The sequence below is a fragment of the Acromyrmex echinatior genome, chromosome 18 (genome assembly GCF_024713525.1).
Source record: "Acromyrmex echinatior isolate Ae372 chromosome 18, ASM2471352v2, whole genome shotgun sequence".
Lineage (NCBI taxonomy): Eukaryota > Metazoa > Arthropoda > Insecta > Hymenoptera > Formicidae > Acromyrmex > Acromyrmex echinatior.
In genome coordinates, this window is record NC_141869.1 from 7710138 (window position 1) to 7731291 (window position 21154).

Genomic DNA, 21154 nt, shown 5'->3' on the forward strand with positions numbered 1-21154 from the left:
AAATATAAAATGTAAAGGCGGACAGACTTATTAGCCACTTTGCTTCGTCCGTTGTTTTCTAGGCACGTTAAGTTTACAGATTCTGATTGGCTACAATAACATGATGTCCAGCAAAATCTGACTATTTAATTCAGGGATAATTCCAGGATATTCTAGGTAAAAATGTTGGTTTTTCCAGGATTTATATCCATCGATTAATTTTCATTATTTAATTAATTTTCATCCTAATCATGGATCGGAGCGTAACCATTTGTTGTATTATATAAAATAAATCATAAAATTCGTAATAATATCTTATGGCTCTTAGAGGCTTTTTATTTATTTTTGATTCATTTTTTTAGTGACACAATTTTATTAATTGTTCATATTTAAAGTTTGAAGGTCTGCCGAATTAAACTTGAACATTATTAGATACGAGAATCAAGACAAAAACGAAGATAAGTTAATCAGCCATTCGTAATGATGTCTGGTTCAGGTCGGCGCGTCTCGGACCGCAACGGTGGAAGTTGCGAGGATGACGGCGCAGGGCCCGGGCGACGCGTCACAGGTTGAGCACGTCACTCTGAAGAAGAAGCCTAAGTGCAAGTGCTGCGTGCTGCAGTAATGACCGCGCGACGGAGCCAGCGGGGACGCGCACGAGAGACGATCCTCCTCCATTATCGGGAGCGTAACTTCAGCTTCGTGGCTATTGAAGAAATCACGACTGGGCAACTCGAGGTATCGAGGACGCATCGATGAAGAAGCGACTCGAAGAGGATGCCGGAACAGGAAAGCGCCGGCATTCCAAACACGCTCGAGACCTAGAGAACCGGTCCAGAAGGTAATTTCTCAGAGGGAGAAAAAGGTTTCGTCTTTAAAGAATGTGAAGAAAGTGGAACGAAATATTGGAAACGATGAGAAAATGAAGAATATGATTGGATATACGAGAACATCAGATTGTTAAAAATCTGAAAAAAATGAAACGAGCAGCAAGTCAAACAAGATGTTAAAGAAGCTTCTTGTATCTTTCAATCATGAAGAAAAGGGAAACAAGAAAGAATATTTTAATGGTAACAAGAGCAAATTTAATCGGAATATGAAGAAAATGAGGTAAGAGGCTATCGATTCTTGTTGAAGAGATTGGAATCTCTCTTAAAATGCTCTGGAACATGAAGTTAACCCTTACCGTGGAAGATTGGACTCTCGCCAGGCTATCTCTGGCTTTCAAGCACGGAAAAGAGGGATCCACGTGGAGGATGAGACAAGGAACGTCAGTGCGCGAACATTGAACCGCTTTTCGAGAGACAATGATATTTTAATGATGTCACGAGAGAGACCAGAGTTAGGAAAGAAATGGAAAGAGAAAGAGAAAGAAAAAGAAATATATATATATATATTATACATACAAAACTATATTGTAGATACAGAATGGTAGCTGTATAGCTTATATGCTTTTACTATCGTGGTTAATAATCATCAAGATTATCGTGATTTAAAAAATGCATCGTACGTAGAGCGAGAAAGGAAAAGAAAGAATGTGCGAAAGAAAGCGCGAATGTGAACAAGAGAGAAAGGGAGGGATGATGATGAATAATATGATTATATAGGTGGGAAGAGTGTGCGCAACGAGGCATGTAGGCTGCGTTTAGAGAGCGCGTTATCAGTGTTATTTGTATCATACTATCCTTACACGTTCTAATGGATGATGAGGATAGAATGACACAAATAACGCTAATAATGTCTCCCCAAACGCAATTGTAAAGTTCCGCGGGACGTCATTCGTCCGTTAGATCTCGATGCGAACAGATATATCACCGTTTCTGAGGAAGCTAACTTGGCAGCTTTGATCAATCTTTCTTTGCACTGCGAAGGATATTCAACGCGTCGAACATCACTGTATACAGAGGGAGTGTGCCAAATATACCGCATGCTCATTCGCATCTACAAATTTCTTGATCAGTTTGGATCAGTTTTCCTTCAGTGTCACATTGTACCGTTTCATAGGTGCAACACATGTATGGCATATCCAACTCAACTTTGATTATTTATAACTTTTATAAAAATGAATACATTGAAATTTAAATTTTATTAAACATAATTAACAACTTTTTTTCAATTAAAAGGATACAACAATATCAAACAAATGTATGTATCTTTATTAGTAAAAAAGTTATGAGTAATATAAAGTAAACAGAAAAAAATCATTTTGAAAAAGCTGGATATGCCATATCAAAAGTGGTATTGAAGAGTTAATAATTTTACGCTTTATTTTTAATTGCTTCTAATTTAGAAATTAACTGATATGTCGTCTATGATCGAGAGAGAGTACGCAGTTTTTGGCACTCTGTACAATAGATAAGCGTTTATTTTATTAAAGTGGTTCTTTAGTAAAATACCGAAAATTTGAGGCACTTTATCAGTACCCACTCAAAATCACAAATATCTTCATAATTTGAATAAAATGTTAAAATTACATGTAAAATATTTTAATGAAATAGTATAAAATACATAGTATGCAAAAAATGATGAAATAAAAAGAAGTTAATTTCTTGTAAAATTTTCCAGATAGCAGTCTCGTTTCAACAAAATCGGACAAATCTATGATTGCTTATGATGTCGGCAATTTTGTCATAGATTTGTCTTCAACGATTTCGAATATATTCATTGTAGCAATGCTACTTAAGTTGTTTTATATGACAATTTGGTATCGTTGAATTACATTGTAAGCGAGGTTTTTATATCGTAATTTTTTAAACTTTAGAGAAGTGGTAATATTTGTGTGCATTTAAAGAAGCGTCCCCGATTCTTACGTGGTACTGAGTTATACGTTAAAAGTTACATTTTTAATATTTTTTCTCTCATTTCATCATTAACCTACCTAAGAATTTTGCACACATATATCAAATTCGGTATTTCGACTTTATTATAAGAAGTTAAACATTTCTATAGTAATTCGATTTACTAAAGAACTACTTTAAATGCATCGAAGAGTTCCGTAGATAAAATTTCTCTCTTCTTCCTCATCTATCATTTTATACAAAATTCTATGAAAAATTTATTCTATTGCCTTTTTCTTTGTTTATCTTTGTTTCACTTTTTAAAAATTCATATTTTACATGCAGTAAGAGGCATTAATAATAGGGTAGAAATCAAATATTTCTTTCTCATTTTACATTGAATGTATTCTGAAAATAAAATTCCATTTGAATGATTTTTCAAAAATGTTTTATCGATAAAGATAAAAATATTTAAGATCCTTATTGATCGTTAATTAGTTATTGTATTTTGAGACATTGATCATAAATCATTAATGAAGGTTTTCATAAAATTAAAATATAATAATGCTAATTGCAATAAATATTGTGGAATGTCTTTTCATATTTATCAATTTGTTAAATTTATGTTGTTCGCGAGTGATTATAGATTTCATTAGAAATTTTATTTATATATTTATATTTGTGTCAGAAATGGTATAATGAGCTTTCTTCTTAATTCATGTTTTCTGAAATCTTTAATGCTAGCCTCATAACTAGTATCTAATGATAAGGCAGCTAATTGATGATAGTGTTCCCAATTTTATCTGCGGAGCTCTAAAGAAAGAGAATTATTTTTCGCGCAGATATAAATATCGTTAAACGCGTTATTGCTCTACAAGGATCGAGTCCTAAAAATCTTCACGCGTGTGTCTCTTTTAGAACAACTGTTGGATCAGTTAATTACCCTCGAATCGGTAAGTCCGCCCTCAATTTTGTCCGCCACAATGCGAAATTAATCCCGAATCCTTTTTTATAACGATCAATTATATATATGTGAGATTTTTTATCGTAACGAATTATGCAAAATATTCGACTTGATTGCAATTTTGTAACAAAAAATTGGCAGGGAATAAGAGAGAAGAAGTTATTCTTCTTCTGCGGTTAATCATGATGAACAGAATTGCGCCTTTTTGAACATGTCAAGGATTCGAACTTGAACCTCGTCATGTTTCATCGAGTACCTAAGTGCATTTCGTTGATTATTATCATGAGCGTCGCCAGAATTTTCCATAAGGGCACACAGAATTGTTAATTATCTTTCAAAATATAAAATCTTCGTTAGAATTACACACACACACATACACACATACACACACACACGCGCGCGCGCGCGTATAGAGAAAGAGAGGGTGTTTTATTTCAAACGTAATGGAACAAATATAGAAAAATGTTTGGGAAATGATGAAAGATATGGATAAATGTTTCAAATGAAAGTTGTATGGTCTGGAGGGACGCAAATATTAATAAAATTGATTTTCGAAAAAAATCAATTTTTCAATGTCATATGGAGGTTACTATCATTTTATTTTGTTAAATTATATAATTTTTTATATAAAATGATTCCTCTAATTATTCCGCATGTAAAAGTATTATGGTAAAGTTATAAAAAATCAATAGTTTAAGAAATATTTTATACTTCATTCTGACACATATTGACATGAAATATTAAATATTTCGTAACTATTAATTTTTTAATAATCGTACTTTAATATTTTTATGAATAAAATAATGAGCTGTATATAGACAAAATAGATAATTTTTTTAATAAGCAATTACGTATTTTCTTTATGCTTGATTCATCTCATTATTTTGTTCATAAAGATATTAAAGTATGATTATCAAAAAATTAATTCATGAAATATTTGATATCAATATATAGGTGTCAAAATAAAGTAAAATATCTCATAAACTATTGATTTTTTTATGTCTCTATCTTAATACTTTTATATGCAAATTAATTGAAGGAATCATATTATACAAAAAGAAATCTCACAATTCCATTATAAAAAATGGATGTGAAAGTGATTCATATCTCTCTAGTGACATTCTTCATGTCTTTTTGACACTTTTTTTAGAAAAAAAACAACATGGCCAAAATACATCTTCCTTGAAACCGTTCAACTTTTATCTGAAATATTTTTTTATATCTTATATATTTTTCAAGATATTTTCATATTTACTTGAGGAAATTAAAATGAAACTCTGCATACGCAGAAGAATGTTTTATTATTAAATCGAAAAAATTATAATTTTTTTCATTGTCTTGTACCATTAATGGCGTAGTATCTGAAATTCTGAATTAAAAAATTTTATTTAATTCTTTTTTTCGCCTTTTTTCAAAAACTCAGAGCGTGCCTCTCTGCATTTTTCTTACGACGCCCATGATTTTTACGTACCTGCGTTAATGAGTTCCGCGTTCGATCGGAGCGAGCTGGTACGAAATATTATAAATTATTAAAAACTCACGATTACAATGAGCCTTAAATTATATAATTTAAATTTTATAAATACGAACAATTGGTTCCAAATTAGTCACAGAATCTGTCGTTAAAATGTATAATTTGATCAAAACGCTTTAACAGCCCAGCTTGCTCTAATCGGCGGCGAAGCGGAAGTGCCGGGAAAAAGGAGCACTATTATTCGAACGGTATTGAAGATACTATTTTCTTAATTAACAAGCCGGTCGAAGAAGGAAACTCGGCGCCTTCCCACTTCTGCGGTGGCGATTTTTAATGGACGAAAACAATTTATTGTGCGAACTAGTCGAAGGTATCGGGAGGTATTAACTCTTCGTGGCGGCGATTACACAAAGTTTTTTGTATTATAATTGTTTTAAAATCCTAGTTGCGTATATATCTATATATAAGAGATAATTACAAGAGGGTGAATATTGCATCAATGCGTGTAAAGTACGACGCTAAATCTGTTTGAAATTCTTTTTAATTTTAAATTGTAAAATATGTCCCTTTCTAAACAATATCAATAATTTATATCGAATAGTACAACAGTGTTGTAACAAGTATCTTTTGTAAGGCATCTAAGTATAGATCCTCTGTGGAAAAAGTACCTAATGACAAGTATACATACATTTTTTAAATTATCTAGATATAGATACAGATACATCAGTAATATCTGAAAGATTTAGTTATTTTTTAGATATTTCTTACAAAAAAAAACTGCATAAAGGAATTTTATTTTGCAAACTATTACTTATGTAGTACTTATATAAATGTTTGAATAATTGTTATTTGTCATGCTTTTTATAACAGTAGTGTATTGGAAAGTCGATTTCTTTTTGGGATTAAAATTATGTTTACAATATAATGACATAATGTATAGATCAATTACGTATATACATAGACCAAGAATTCTGTTCGTAGCTTGAAGCCGGAAGATGATAGTGTGATAGGATCTGTAATCTCGTTACGTCTCTTTCTATCTTCAAAGAAAGAAGAGATAGCATGGAACCTCAACGTCATTGAAGTCAATCTTAAGTTACTTAAAACTTAAATAACTAAAACTTAACTGTCAATTTCCAACTTCATCTTCCATCCACTGAAAAAAACAGGAAAGTTTGGTCTGTGTATACTCTGTTGATATATATATAGATAAATATCTTGTAACTATGTATTTAAATTTAAAAAGTAACTTACACAAAGTTACTTATAAAGACCTAGGCTCTTAGGTACTGCTAAAATACTTAGGTACTATACTAAGATACTTATATATGATAGAATAGAAAGGTGAGCTATTGCGTATAATAGCGGAAAAAAATGAGGAACACGAAATGACAACTAATATTGAATCCGTACAAAGCGCATGAATTTCAACCACACATTACTGATCAAAAATAAAAGCACAGTATATTTATTGAAAATAGCAACAATACTATATATTAATCCAATTATAAAAACTTTTAAAATATAATATCATTAAAGCATAGTAAATGTAACATTGCACATTTGTTTATTTTCTTAGCTTTTCCGATTGTTTAGTCAGCCACTTACAAATGCCTTAAACCTTTCTTCTCAAGAACTTTATACACATACACAAATTATCGTTAGAAAATAATTTCCAATAATTTCTAATTGCGTGCTTACAAAAATGGCAAAAAGTATCAGTCATATTAGATTTCCGAATGTGGTTGGCTATCAGCTTCCCTCTACTGCACATCTACGGAAATAGCTCACTTTTCTTATTCCACCATACTTATACTTAGATGTTACAACACTGGGTATCAATAATTCGATTTTAAGTCCCGCTAGAAGATAGTGAACGTAATGCAACGGAGTATATCTTTACTTTTCTTATTCTTTTATCTACTCTGAAATGTACCCTTTCGCAAAACTTGCGTTAATCCTCGTGAGAATCCATAAAAACTTCGACCGGATCCGAAAATATTCAATATTTCGCGTGCCGCGAAGAGCCGCTCGAGCGCAGTTTGCGTAGCGCAATGCAAACAAGAGGATCTATAACGCGCATACCTACATACGAGAACCTCTTAACGTCTGTTCCCACGCAAAATGTTGACTCTGCTGAGCTTACAGATATTAAACGAATATTAAATGTCTTGTTAAAAAAACATGTGAAGTACATATTCACTATTTAACACGAGGCCTACGAAGATAGATTCAGAATATAAGTGCCATAATTAAAATTGAAATCCAAAACTTCGTAAATGGAAGAATATAATTCTGCAAGCTTTGCCTAGCGAATAATTTGAATGAAAATTCATAAATTAACTCTAGGCATAAAATCGTAAAGTATGTAGAAGCTCGTCTTCGGATCTGTTCTCGTAGGTCAATGATCTCCTAGTCAAACGCCTATCCATCTCTTCATTTCTTCGGTATCCAATGAAGAAATATCCATAAAATAATTCTTCACTGGATAAAATCCAGTGAAGAAATATAAAATATCTTCACTGTAATTTCAGTAAAGACATTTGAAACATCTACTTTTTTTAACTACATATCTATTTAATGAAAGATGATCACTTCTGTGAATTATGTATATCCTTGCTATTGGTCTGTAAAGCAAATAGTTTATCGAGTTTATAAACAATGAAAACTACAAAACGTCGAAGCAGCATAGGCGTTCAGGAGGTTTAAGCAGTTGCGAGAGAGATGGGAGAAATCGAAAATAAGTTTTTTGAATTTATAGAAGGCATATTATATGGACTTAAAATCACTTTGGCTGAAACTTACGTAAGTACTAGAAATATATGATTACATTGTATTTAATACTTTAAACACATTTTTCTCGAAACTATATCTTTCAAACTAGCTCTCATGGTTTCAAGCAAATTAATGAATCCATCGACTTTGTCTTTTAGCTACATATTTCAAATACCTCTCTTTATCATTGAAAGCATCGAAATTAAAAGATAAATTAAGATTATAAGATCAATTTATTCATTTTATTTCTAACATATATATAATATAAGATTAATTTGTTTATTTTATTTCTAACATAGATTTAAAAAATTTTAGCAAATTTTTAAATGCTATTTTTATAATTATTTAAAAAATAATTCTTTTTTTATAATTCTGCTTTCAATGATAATTGAACATCTCTAGATTAATAATTTTATTCGATATTTCATTTCAGATAACTGAGGATCGAGATTTTATGGCAGCCATGAAACGATGCGCGTTTGGACACGTCCCGTATTTATTGTTATGATTACCACAATTTTCATTAAGTATTTTAATTTGAAAAAATTCCTAAGTCTTAATAAAATATGTACTATTATGCGTATAAAGTTTTAAATCAATCACCTGCATAATTTCCGTTAAAAAAATTCATAATAATAAGCATAAAAATAGCCTTTTTAGTTCGCGGAAAAAACTGTTCCCTTACAAATATTTATTTACTATTTTCTAAAAAAAATAAAAACCAAATAAATATTAAACGGCATAAGCGTTTTAAATAACTTATTACGATACTATTTTGAACAAAAAAGTTTTTAATTAATATAATGCTTTTTTATTACAGATTTTCAATGGAATTTAATATTTAAAGATTCATAAGGAATTTATAAAAAAAATATGTCCACAAAGAAAGAAAACGATAACCATTTTACAATAACAGTTCATATTTTCTCGACGCTGGAATATAAAAACACCCCAAGTGATTCCTGGGTTAAGTGTGATGTTGATTACGAGCCACGATACGTGGTATATCCGAAAGGATTCAGCAGCAGAGGAATGTGATAATGCTCGTTGGAATGTTGCACGTCGAACATCACGTCAATCATCGGGTACATAAAAGCGGATGCGATTCGTTTGAAATAATCGTTTACCCGAAACTCAATCTTGAATCTGCCAGATCCGGGATTCTCTTGCATGTCTTGCAACAGATTCTCGCAACGTCCATTCGAATCTGTTACGCTATGAAAAAAAATTAAAAATTAATAATCATGAATAAAAAATACAGTCAATACTTATATATCCTCGCTTAACAATCTCAATATTGTGTAGGCTCTAATGGTATAAATGAAAAATAATTAAAAGCCTCTGAAAATTAATGCTAGTTACGTATAAAAATTTATCAGTTACAAATTGAAATAGTTTCGACTCGCGCGTTTAGAGTCCTCCTCTTCAGTAATAAAAGTCTTTAATATACAGTGATTTTTCTACATTACGTAAAAAACCGTTGTGTTACGTGGAAAAACATAAAAAACAATATCAGCTGTTAGGTAGGAGCAATCATATACAAAAGTATTATATTTTAATACATGCCCAGCCCTGTATATGTATATATACATATATATGCATGCGGAGCACGCTTTCCTTTTTCAAATGAAATTCTTATAAATAAAACATTTATATATATATATATATATATATATATATATATATAAATGAGACAATGCAAAACGTACCTTTCTCTCAAAACAATCCACTTGTTATTTTCAAACTTATAGAGACACACAAACAAGTCATTAACAGGTCGACCTCTGCTAGTATCCAAAACATGCGTAGTAATACTTAATTTTTCCTTTCGACTTACAGAAGTACTCATCTATTGTATAAAAAAAAACACAAATTACACAATAAACTGCAAGAAAAATTCATAACTTCAGCTTCGTTTCAACTTTGGATTTCTATATCACATTGTAGTGATAATATATTTTGTATTATGCTTAAATAATAATTTGAGTAATCTATTTGAAAAACGATTAAAGATTGACAATTATAAGTAAAAATTAGATTGATAAGAATAAATGAGGTAAGAGAAATAATACTATTTTTGATCGAAGCGTTTCTTATTGTTTAAAATAGAAAGCCTATTTGAGCCAGCACAGGACGTACAGGTGCAAATTTCATTTATTTAAGAAGATATATAACGTAAACGTGAACATTTCGTTTCGTTTCGTTTCATAAATGTTTGGATCCTCTTTAGAGCAAATAAGTCAAGCACTAATGAATATAAATTAGTAATCCGTAAATATAATTGTGATATGTTTTAACCGCAAGGTGAACCATTTTTAAGTTGGGTCAAACGTAAATGCACTATCTAACTAACTTCTTGAATATTAAATTACTCGATTTGCTGAATGAAACAATAAATTAACCGAAACAAATATTTTTCAAAAAATATAGATCTTATAAATGAAAATGTGACTTACATAGGAATCACTATGTAGGACGAACAATATTAAGCATTATGTTCAATAGTATTCATTAAACTGGCTGATTTACTATATGTTATAAATTAAAAATTAAATATGCATCAAAGAGTAGTCACTTCAATAAAATTAGAAACTTACATGAAATAACAAGAATGTCATTTGACCTGAGAAGGTCGTTTTTTAAATTGTGATTCATAGTTTCCTCTTTTTCATAGGTTTTCGACATAAATCATAGATGAGAGTATTATCCTTTTTAATCAAACATCCAAAAAATTCATTGAATTGCCTCTTAACTTTATGATAAATTTAGTCTAGGGTAGTAGGAATTAAAAATCCAAAAGCTCATTTTCGTAAGAATTGTCAAGAGCAATATTGTCTACGTATCTTACATAAAAAGATGTGTGTGGAGCGACAAAGTTCTTTTTTTTTAACGAACACGACTCCAAGTTTTGCATCACAATATTAGCCACTATGGGAGAAAGTGATGAACTCGCTGAGTACACCGAGTCTGTTTGTAAGTACGATGTACTTATTATTAAAAATGAAAAATGTATAATTAAATATTAGATTTATCGCTTTAAACAATTTCGTCTTTGTGATGTCAGTATTCTGCTCAATATTAAGGGACCATATCTTGATAAATCTTCCAAAACTAAATCAATCGATACATTAGTAAAAAGTGAAATTACGTCAAGAGATAAAAATGAAGCATTCTTCAAAATTGTCAAATTAGAAATATTTTTGATCAGTTAGAAATTGTTACTCATAAAGTTTTCTGTTTAGACGTGGTAGACTTTTATTTTATTCAAAAAAAGAAGGTAAATCATGAAAAAGACTCCCAATAAACGAAAAGCTAACGACACGAAAAGGATATTCAATTTTATATATTTTTAGTAAACCATATGCATGAGATAAAATTGGATTTGTAAAATTTAAATACTTGTAACAAAAATCCAATATAAATCCATAATGCTTCCAATTTTTAAGTGCCTTTAACTTAACGATCATCTTGTTCACAGAATTATGTTTTAAAATCGTGTACGCCTCAGTCTGCAAACGATTTTCTGTGTATAATCTGTTTTGTCCAAAGCCACTACTATTACTTTTATCGGTATGTGTGAACAAAATTTGTGGATTATATATTAAAACCAATGTTTTAATCTATTTTTGTGGAAAGCCACAAAAAAGCTATTATCATCCGTTTTTCTTCAGCCATTATGCTGTGTCACCACATTTTTATAGTAGTATCCTAAGTAATAAATGTTTCGTAATTTTGAATTTAGAATCGATTGAACAATATTTTGAAGAACACAGTAATTGTTAAGTTTTAATTTAAATATCGATTATTAATCAAGTTATTGTATAATATATAAATGTGGTGCCACCTTCTTTTGTATTATCTTGCGTTGCAATCTTAAACTTGAAATTTTTGTTATTTTATTTCAGATTCAATTTACGATTACGTTTCAAAATAAATCGAATAAGTACAATTTATAAAATTGATATATTTACAAAAATTTACATATAAATATTAAATATTTAATATTTAAGATTCGCTTCGAATGAAAAAGATTTTTCTTATTTGATGAAAGATAAATTTAGATATCAATGTAATTTTTCGTTAAATAAATTCCTGTAGATTCTACATTTTTAAGTTTTTTTAAAAAGCCTATATATACATATATTATATAATATTTTTCGTATTGTGCATTACATTTTTTAATAATTTGAGGAAACGGTCTGATCTACTTCACTGTCACCACACTTAGTATTCACGAATATAACTAACTACGTTCGAACATATGCAGCTTTCAAGACCGTCTAAATATAGATAAAATGGATCAAAGAGGTCAAGGAATATGGGCAATGCGATTGAAAGATTGATACTTATCTCTAGTATACATTCATTAAAATTTAATAATATTGTTTGTTTAAAAAAATACAATACGAAACATATGATTCAAGCGAAAATAATATACGAATACAATGTTTATAAGAACAAAATTCTATGTGATATGCGAGAATAAAAAGCAAATAAAATATTGACATTTACTTATAAAAAAACTCTCGAAAACTAACGTATTTTGTTCAAAAACTTATTTCATTGAATACATCATTGAAACTCAACTTATATTAAAAACAATTCTTAACTGCATGTACCAAACCATACCTTATACATATAATATAACAATCTTAACAGTTATCTATGTAAATACATTTTGTTGATTATGTAATACATTTTATCTGCAAAAGCATTAAAAATATTTTATTATTTTATTTATATATTTTGATTATAATTACTGTTTATAATATAATCTAATATAATTATATACAGAGTGTAACTAAAATAAGATAACAAATTTCGGGGCAGAGATACTCCCCCCCCCCATACTAAAATATGAAAAAAGTTCATATGAACAAATGTCCGCAAACTTACTGTTAGTGAGATACAGTTCAAAATATTTATTAATAGAGGAAAATAAAAAAAAGTAATAGTTATTATTATTTAATATTATTTATGTCCAATTTTTAATTACAATAAATGTTTGAAGTATCTTCCATTTGATTCAATACACGCTTGGACACATCATGGATTGTCGGACTTTTTCAAAGATTCCGGGGCAAATGCGAATGATATTACAAGCATCAAAGATGAGTTGGCGTAGCATATCTTCATTGGCGATTGGAATTTCATAAACTAAGGATTTCAAAAGTCCGCGCAGATAATATTTAAATATTTTGAACTATGTCTCAGTAACATTGGATTTGCGGACATATGTTCATATTTTTTTATGTTCTAATGTAGGGGCATAGCCTCTGAAGTTTGTTACATTATTTTAGTTACACCATGTATACAGTGTATGATATATGCATGTTATGTATTTTGAACACATATTCAATACATATACTAACTTATTTAATTCTCTCTCTCTCTCTCTCTCTCTCTCTCCCTCTCTCTCTCTCTCTCTCCGATATAAAAATAATAAAATACACTCGCAGTTTCATAAAAATTGTGAAGTATTTCTTCGCAACTATATCTATCACGAAAGAATTTATTCAATAGCACATCTTATGTGCCACATCTTACTTACGTGCCACGATAGGTTGTGTAACCAAATGGACTTAATAAAAGAGGTATGTGATAGTGAGTTGTTGGTTTTTTTACATCAAATACAATCTCGATGAACGGAAACATAGTATCTATTCTTTTCAGTGTAAAATATTTATCGACATCAAAATGAAGCTTATAACGACCGATCGTACCTTTTATCTTTTCCATCAAATCATCACAATGACCCTCTGCATTTGTACTACTGAAAAAAAATTTTTTTGTTACCACATTTATATTCTTAACATTTTTCAAAAAAAAAAAAACAAAAAAAAAACAAAAAACCAATAGCAACAATTATACAAATATTAATCTTAAAGTTATAAATTTTATTTCTTTATGTGTATCTGTTGTATGTATCTTTTCTTGTTTCATGTGCCATTAAAAGTACACATCGAATAATTATATAAAATTAATATCTTAATAACTAGAAATATTTGATATTAACATTATCATTGTCAAAATTTAAAACAAAATTTTATAAAAATTAATTACTTAAATACTTAAGGGAATGTTAGCATCGCGTTGTTTATTTTATCAATCGAACGCAATAATTTTTATATTATTTTTCATGTATTGTTTTTAGATGTTTTGATATGAATATTGTTTTGGTTTGAAAATTCTTCTCCAGAATTAAAATTTAGACAATAACGCAGTCCGGATTACACGATTTCATGAAAACCAAAAAATTCGAAAATTATAGTTTTATTGCAAACTTCTAGCATCGATTCATAACAATATATACTTTTATAAAAAAAATTATACTTTGTATGTATAAAACAAGCTTGTGCGGACTAGGGAACTACACGGAAGAACAATACTGTATTTTTAGAAATATGCTTAGGAACTTTAGTATAAAAGACAAAACTGTGTAAAAATTGTATAAATTATTATTATATTACTACAAATTATTATATTACTACTATACTACTTCAGGATTATATTATAAAAGTTCGAAAAATCAATTCAGCGCGCAATTTTCATGGTGACATACGTAGTATTGAATTATTTAAGCACTTAAGCTTCGTTAAAGGCTTTTATTTCCTATCGGTTGTATAAAAATTTTATATTTCGTGTGCCAGCGATATTGATGTATAGTAATATATAATGATTTGCTGATGTTTCGTAAATATGTGTAAATCAGTAAAACAACAATCCCGTCACTGTTCGGCTGTCATATCAGTATCCCCTTAATAGAAAATCGATAAATCTTTTGTCTCAAATTATAAAGGCTATATTAAAGAAAATAAAAGTAACATAATAATGATTAATTATAAAAAGACGTACTTTTCATTTAAGAAGGTCCATTTACCATCCATCAGTTTGTATAAGCTAACTTGTAACCCACTAATTGGAACTCCTTTGATATTATCCACAACATATGTAGAAATTCGCAATTTTTTCGATGTTTCCCTGGCTGATTTCCCTGATGATTTTCCGCTAATCTAGAATAAATAAATATGTCAATCAATCAGCCTACGTTCTGGATCACATAGAAAACAAATAAATAAAAAATTACACATTTTTTTTACCTTCTTAGTCGACAACTTAGTATCAGCCGATTGCTGATTAACAGGCTGTTGGCTGGTGCTAGGAATAATCAATGATTGATCGATGTTGGAATCTGACTTTACTTCAATTTTGTTCTCTGATTCGTTTATGATTTTGTTTTGATCAGTCAACATCAATGCTGTTGGGTTACCCTTAAGCTTGGTCAGCACATACTGTGTGCCCGGTTGGAACGTACCGCCAGTTAATGTAAAAGTTTTATTACCACACATTAGAGTGATGGTCTTTTGAGTATTCGGATTCGGCGCAATCGGCACATAATTCATCGTACTCTTAGGCATTATGCTTGTCGCAACACTTGTCTGATAAGTTGTACTCAATATCGGTAATGATGTAGTTATGAAATTATCTTTACTATTCTCCAGCTATAAAACAATATTTTTTGTATATATAGCTAATTATGATTTCATATATAAAAATACTTATATAATACAAATACTCAGCCAATGATTTTCAATATGAGATTTACGTATAATTCAATTAAATTTAAGATTGATGTTCAATAGCAGTTTTTTAACTGTTGTTTATATTCTTCTATCATTCAGAAAAATAAATTACTCACAAGAACTTTTCCATTCTTGGTGGCTTTGATTACCGTTTTTTTATTTTCACGTGGTTTTGATGTTTCCTGAATATCATCCTCTAATTCAGGTAAAACAGATATATCATTGTTAGTCGATTCTATCACCATCTCCACCTGCACGTTTTCTTGATCCTCGACTACTTCTTCCTCAAGATATTCGTTATGAACATGGGCCATCGCCTTTGTCAAAGGATCTTGACATTTTTCCTACATGAAAAATTAGCATCACGAAAAATTATAATATATAAAAAACAATTACATTAGAAAAATCGACAGATGTCAAACTATAAAATTAATATTTTTTATTGCACGCATACATAATCTGTTGCATAAATTACCTCGGATAATTTGATCTTCTTTATTACAGATATAGAATCCTCATTGGATTGATCACTATCCATCTCCTTTTCTTCTTTCTGTTCAATATTGACTTCTTCAATTTTTCTCTTTACATTTTCCAATTCTATTGAGTCTTCCTCGTCTGTATCTAATCTTTCAACAACATATTCGATATCGTCATCCTCACCTAGTTCCGCTTGAGAAGAATCATCTATTGTCTAAATAAAAATTTACACATATATATATGTAAATTAGTAAATAATTCTAATCAGAGCCAAACATAAGATGAACGCATGTTATTAAAATTAGCATAATACAGTAATTACAGACATTTCAATCCACATTTTAGAGTCCTTCTCAGTACAACAAAGGGGAATTGAAATATAATAACAGAATTCAATACTAAATAGTTTTCAAATAAAATGCAATATTTAAAGTCTGTTCTACAATAGAGTCGTAAGCGGTAAGTCATAAGAAATTAACCAATCATAGTCGATTATTCTTCTCTTAACTGTGATTGGCCAATTTCTTACAGCTTACGACTTGCGACGCTATTGTAGAACAGGTAAAATAAAGCCGGTTACATTAATTGCAAGCTGATCGCAAATTTGTTGCAACAGCCAATCTGAAGCGATTTCAAAATACAAGCTTCAGATTGGCTGTCGCAACAAATTTGCGATCGGCTTACAATTAATGTAGAACCAGCTTTAGAGAATAAGACGAGATGTAGCACTGTGTAAAATAAATTCATATGCTGAGTGTTATGTCTAAGCGTCTTCTTCATTGAATTTCCAAATTGATTGAGGAATAATAAAATATGAATTGTTAAAATAAACAATAAAAAAAATATTAGAAAAATAAAATTTGATAAAAAGACATATAACTAATGCCTGGACAAATCGATTGGAATGGATCAGATGTTCAAGCTCATAAATTAAAGAAAATCAAGATACAAATCATGATACATATTATGGCGATTATATTGCTATGACTTCGGAGAACCGATAATGTGTACGCAGTATATACAGATACACAAAATATACAAATACGAAGATTTTGTCTGTCCACACAGCCCATCATTCGAAAAATGTAGACAATGGGTATAAATGGGTGCATATGGGCCTTTTAAACGTATTAATTCCTAACAAGATAATCAATAGGCTCTAAAGAAAAATCTAAAAAATAATAAATAAAATGCCAATTTGAGTCAACATTGATTATTCGTGTATATTATAACATATACGTTTCAACCTACGGTCAAGGTTCTCTTCACAGTACTAAGAAATTTACTTGGTTATCAAATTACTAAGGTTACTAAAAAAGAAAGAGATTTTTTTTTTATTTTGAATCGACTGATCAAAAGGAATTAAAAAATATATTTCAAATTGCTAACATGAAGTTATCCGCAAAAAATAAACTTACATGTCAAGATTGAACTGTTTCTCTAAGATATGTTATTCCATTAGACTATTCTATTTACTGTTCTAATACAATTATGAATAAATTAAAAAATTAATATAAATAACAGTTAAAATCAAATTTTAGTTCACTTAATAAGTTATATGAAACAAATTAGGCGTTATTAGACATAACTGTAGATGAATGTAAAGTGAAAATTGAAAGAAATAGTAAACAGAACATGTGCTTACAAAGACAATAATTATACATGTTCTATTGTCCACTGTTTCTCTCAATTTTCATTTTACATTTGTCTACCAAATAGTTATGTCGTCTATTAACTCTTAATTTGTTTCATGTAAATGAACTAATGTCTGATTTTAACTGTTATTTATATTAACTTTTTAATTTATTTATAATTATATTACACAATAAATAGAACAGTCTAATGGAACATGTATAACATATCTCACAGAAACAATTCAATCTTGACAGTCATGTAAGTTTATTTTATCATATTTAACTTCATGTGTGTTAGCAATTTAAAATATATTTTTTAATTCCTATTGGTCAGTTGATTCAAAACAAAAAAATTTCTTTCTTTTTTAGTAAACTTAGTAATTTGATGACCAAAATTAACTCGGATATCACTATCACAGTTTTTTCGTATTTTATACGTTAATAGTTTATACTCGTATGCGCTATCATTATGTAATTTTATAATTAAGTTTAAGTAAATTTCTTTGTACTGAAGAAGATCTTGACCATAGATCGAAATATATACGTTATAATGTTCACTTTGAATGATATAAAATACATACGAATAAGTGTTGGCTCAAATTGGCATTTTATTTATTATTTTTTAGATATTAATTCTTTTCTGTCAATCGTCTGTTTACATTTCTTCATTTACATTTAAAGAAAGCAGAATTGAAACATTTCGTATCGGTGTGTAGAGAATTATAATTTAATACGTAATCAGTAATTATATGCAATAATCCAACATGAAACAATTACAATAATCTGTCTAAAATTTAACTGATTATTCAAAATTAAGGATAATATTAAGGATAACAGGTCAATGAGAAATATATTTTGTATGGAGAATATTCGCGAAAGATCAAGTGCAAGTGATCGAACGTGAAAACGTGGCGCGCGCTAAGCGCTATAATTCAAGCGGTGCGTCTACCAAGCAATCTCTACTCGTCACGCAAGATAGACATAATACTCGCCGCGACCGATACATATAAGCTCGTATTCAAATTCGAGCTTTTATCTCTTAAATGCTATAATATGCATGATATAAAGTACAATATGTTAGCGCGCTAACATTGTTGTAAGCACGTTCTGAACCGGCCGAAATACCGGCCATATATAGCGCGTTCAGTAGACTCAGCTGTTTCGAAACGAATCCGTGAGCGTTCGCTGATATTGTATTCTTTTAGATTTTAGAATATTTTAGATCATTCAATAGTAGCGACCGCTCACAGATCTGCTCCATAACAGTTGAGTCTGCTGAATGTGGCTATAGTTAGCGATAGTCCGCATAGATACGTGTTTGTTCAGATATTTAGAAATTAATATCTTCTCAAATATTGCGAAAATTGCAATGGTACTTTTTCAGTTTAGTTTGCTCTACTCGAACACGAAATATTTTGCGGTTATTCTGCGACATTCTGACAGAACCTGTATTTCTTTTTTTTTTTTTTCAATAATAGATATACAATTTTTAAATTAACAAAAGATTTATACTGACCTCAACTTCTTCCATAAGTCCTATTTCAGGTGCATCGGCATCTGACTTCTGTATCTGTTGCTGTTCCAATTGATATGTCAAGGCCGAACGCTGATGCTTCATTGTGCATGTATGTTTCAGTAGCGACAAACGATGTGCGTGTAAATTCTTTCTGCAATATAGGCAGTAAGCACGAGTCGGTTGATTGGAAACTGAAGTCAGCCATCCTGTTTATAAAAATATTTTAAAAACATTAATATCTTTTACTTAAATAAACTCTATATCAAAATATTTAAATTACTATTACTTTACTGAAGATTGAGAATTGTAAATTAAAGTTCAAAATTCAACCAATCAGAACAAACATTAATAATTAACAACTTATTAATTAATCGAAACTAGAAACATTGAGTGCTTCATTCGCGGCTAAAATAATCAAATAGCTTATTAATCGAGAAAAACTATAAGGAAAAAACTCGAGTATTTCTATAAAAATCTTCGAAATTCGATTAATCGAAGCAACATCGCTCATATCACTGACGAGATACTATTATTATATTACATTACGCCGAGGACGGTCGGCGCTTACGGAAGTCACGTGCCTATTAAAATTTAAGTGAAAGTAAGAAATTAATAATACGCTAATAATTTCATAATTTATTACTTTCGTAGACATGTATATGTATGTTAAAACTTAACAATACTTCATTTTTATTTAAAACTTTGATTTTAATGTTATCATCTGAATTTGATTATCAACAGAGATGATAACTGTAAAGAAAAAATTATAATTTTTCGGTAATATATGAGATATTATAACATTAAAAGGATGCATACTTATTTATATAGCATTTATATGATAAAAAAATCACGAATTTAATAATCATTGAAATATTTATGTTAATCATAAATTTTTATTAATTGTTGGTAACGTCACCGTTCTTCAATTATATTGTATATCCCCAGACCCCCCCGGGTCCTATTGATAGTCATGAAAATTTGTCCAGAGCCGACGATCTTTAAATATCTCGTCGATGCCCAATACTAATAGCATATTCGATTTACTGACTCAACTCAAGTCAACTCATGGTCTGTTCTTTTTCTAAAAATGAATGTCGAGTGTCAGCATGAAAAGGCATCTTTATGGTTACTGTTACGGAAAATGTGTGCGGTAACCTTAAAAACTTTCTTTTCCCTTTACGTTGCAGCAAGATAGATTAAACTAGGAACTAATCCACTATATGTGCATAGGGTATAGAAAATTAAATCAAGAGCAGTCAACCCAAATGCAACATCAGATGATTCTATGCTTAGGGTTTCCTGTGAGCAACGCAAAAAAAGAAATAGAGAGAGAGAGAGAGAGAGAGAAAGAGAAAACGCACCTTTGAAGTCCGACATCTGTTCCCACTCCCTCCTGTAACGCTGCGTATAGACCCGCGTCTTCGCATGGCTGATCTTTCCCGTCGGCGTGAGACGTAGAGGTTGAGACGGCGAAGTTGACGTGGAAGTCAGCACATTTCTACATATTACGCCCCGCTCGGCGACGAGCGTGACAGTTTTTGCCGTTTTTGGCGAGATACTGATAGTGTCCATTCGTGCCGAATTCTCCAGTTATGCGTGCCAGTCGCACAATCAAGTATTTGTATCCAAAATAGCAGCGTGAAATCACTAAATAGTTTTTTCTTCTTGCTCCGTTACTGTGGTTATTTGACGTGAGTAGGGAACTACGATGAATACGACGACGATCTCTAGACTTTCTCGCCTAGTATTCCGTTCTAACTTATCTAACTCCCTAGCGTAATGGCGAATGCTGATGTTACTGCACGTAAACCGATCCGTTCGGGTCGAGTTCTCTTTCGATCGACTTGGCTGTTAAGATGGCAGTGCAATGCAGGGCCGTATAAAGCTCTATATATCAAAGTAGCACATTTTAACCTACTAACCATACCCTATACCATTAATACTAAGCGCTTATTGGACTACAGACAACTAA

General features: G+C 30.2%; 3 protein-coding genes across 16 annotated transcripts in view; 1 reads left to right on the plus strand and 2 right to left on the minus strand.

Annotated features, from left to right (window-relative positions):
• The window catches only part of LOC105144769 (uncharacterized), an 80821-nt gene extending 73444 nt beyond the window's left edge, over positions 1–7377 (plus strand). For 9 of the 10 annotated variants that reach the window (XM_011053899.2, XM_087415799.1, XM_087415800.1 and 6 more), the window contains one exon: positions 476–7377. In XM_011053899.2, the coding sequence (XP_011052201.1) occupies positions 476–604 (129 nt within the window). In that variant the 3' untranslated portion in view covers positions 605–7377. Of the gene's footprint in view, positions 1–374 lie in introns of all 10 variants that reach the window. The other variant, XM_087415805.1, reaches the window with a different exon arrangement.
• A 1365-nt stretch (positions 7378–8742) lies between these two features.
• Positions 8743–12266, minus strand: LOC105144768 (5-hydroxyisourate hydrolase). The gene is made up of 3 exons (XM_011053895.2): positions 12143–12266; positions 9679–9818; positions 8743–9184 (listed from the first exon to the last, which is right to left on the minus strand). Exons 2-3 carry the CDS (start codon positions 9816–9818, stop codon positions 8953–8955), a joined length of 372 nt encoding a protein of 123 aa, XP_011052197.1. The 5' UTR covers positions 12143–12266; the 3' UTR covers positions 8743–8952.
• A 49-nt stretch (positions 12267–12315) lies between these two features.
• On the minus strand, positions 12316–21011 carry LOC105144767 (uncharacterized). 5 transcript variants are annotated; one of them, XM_011053890.2, is made up of 8 exons: positions 20544–21008; positions 19183–19388; positions 16028–16246; positions 15669–15896; positions 15070–15471; positions 14825–14982; positions 13521–13742; positions 12316–12672 (listed from the first exon to the last, which is right to left on the minus strand). In XM_011053890.2, exons 1-8 carry the CDS (start codon positions 20752–20754, stop codon positions 12669–12671), a joined length of 1650 nt encoding a protein of 549 aa, XP_011052192.1. In that variant the 5' UTR covers positions 20755–21008; the 3' UTR covers positions 12316–12668. The 5 variants fall into 5 exon arrangements, with proteins under 5 accessions (XP_011052192.1, XP_087271920.1, XP_011052193.1 ...); XM_087415794.1 differs by adding an exon at positions 20099–20263 and having other exon boundaries at positions 12316–13742; positions 20544–20683; XM_011053891.2 differs by having other exon boundaries at positions 12316–13739; positions 20544–21011.
• Between the last annotated feature and the right edge of the window lie 143 nt (positions 21012–21154).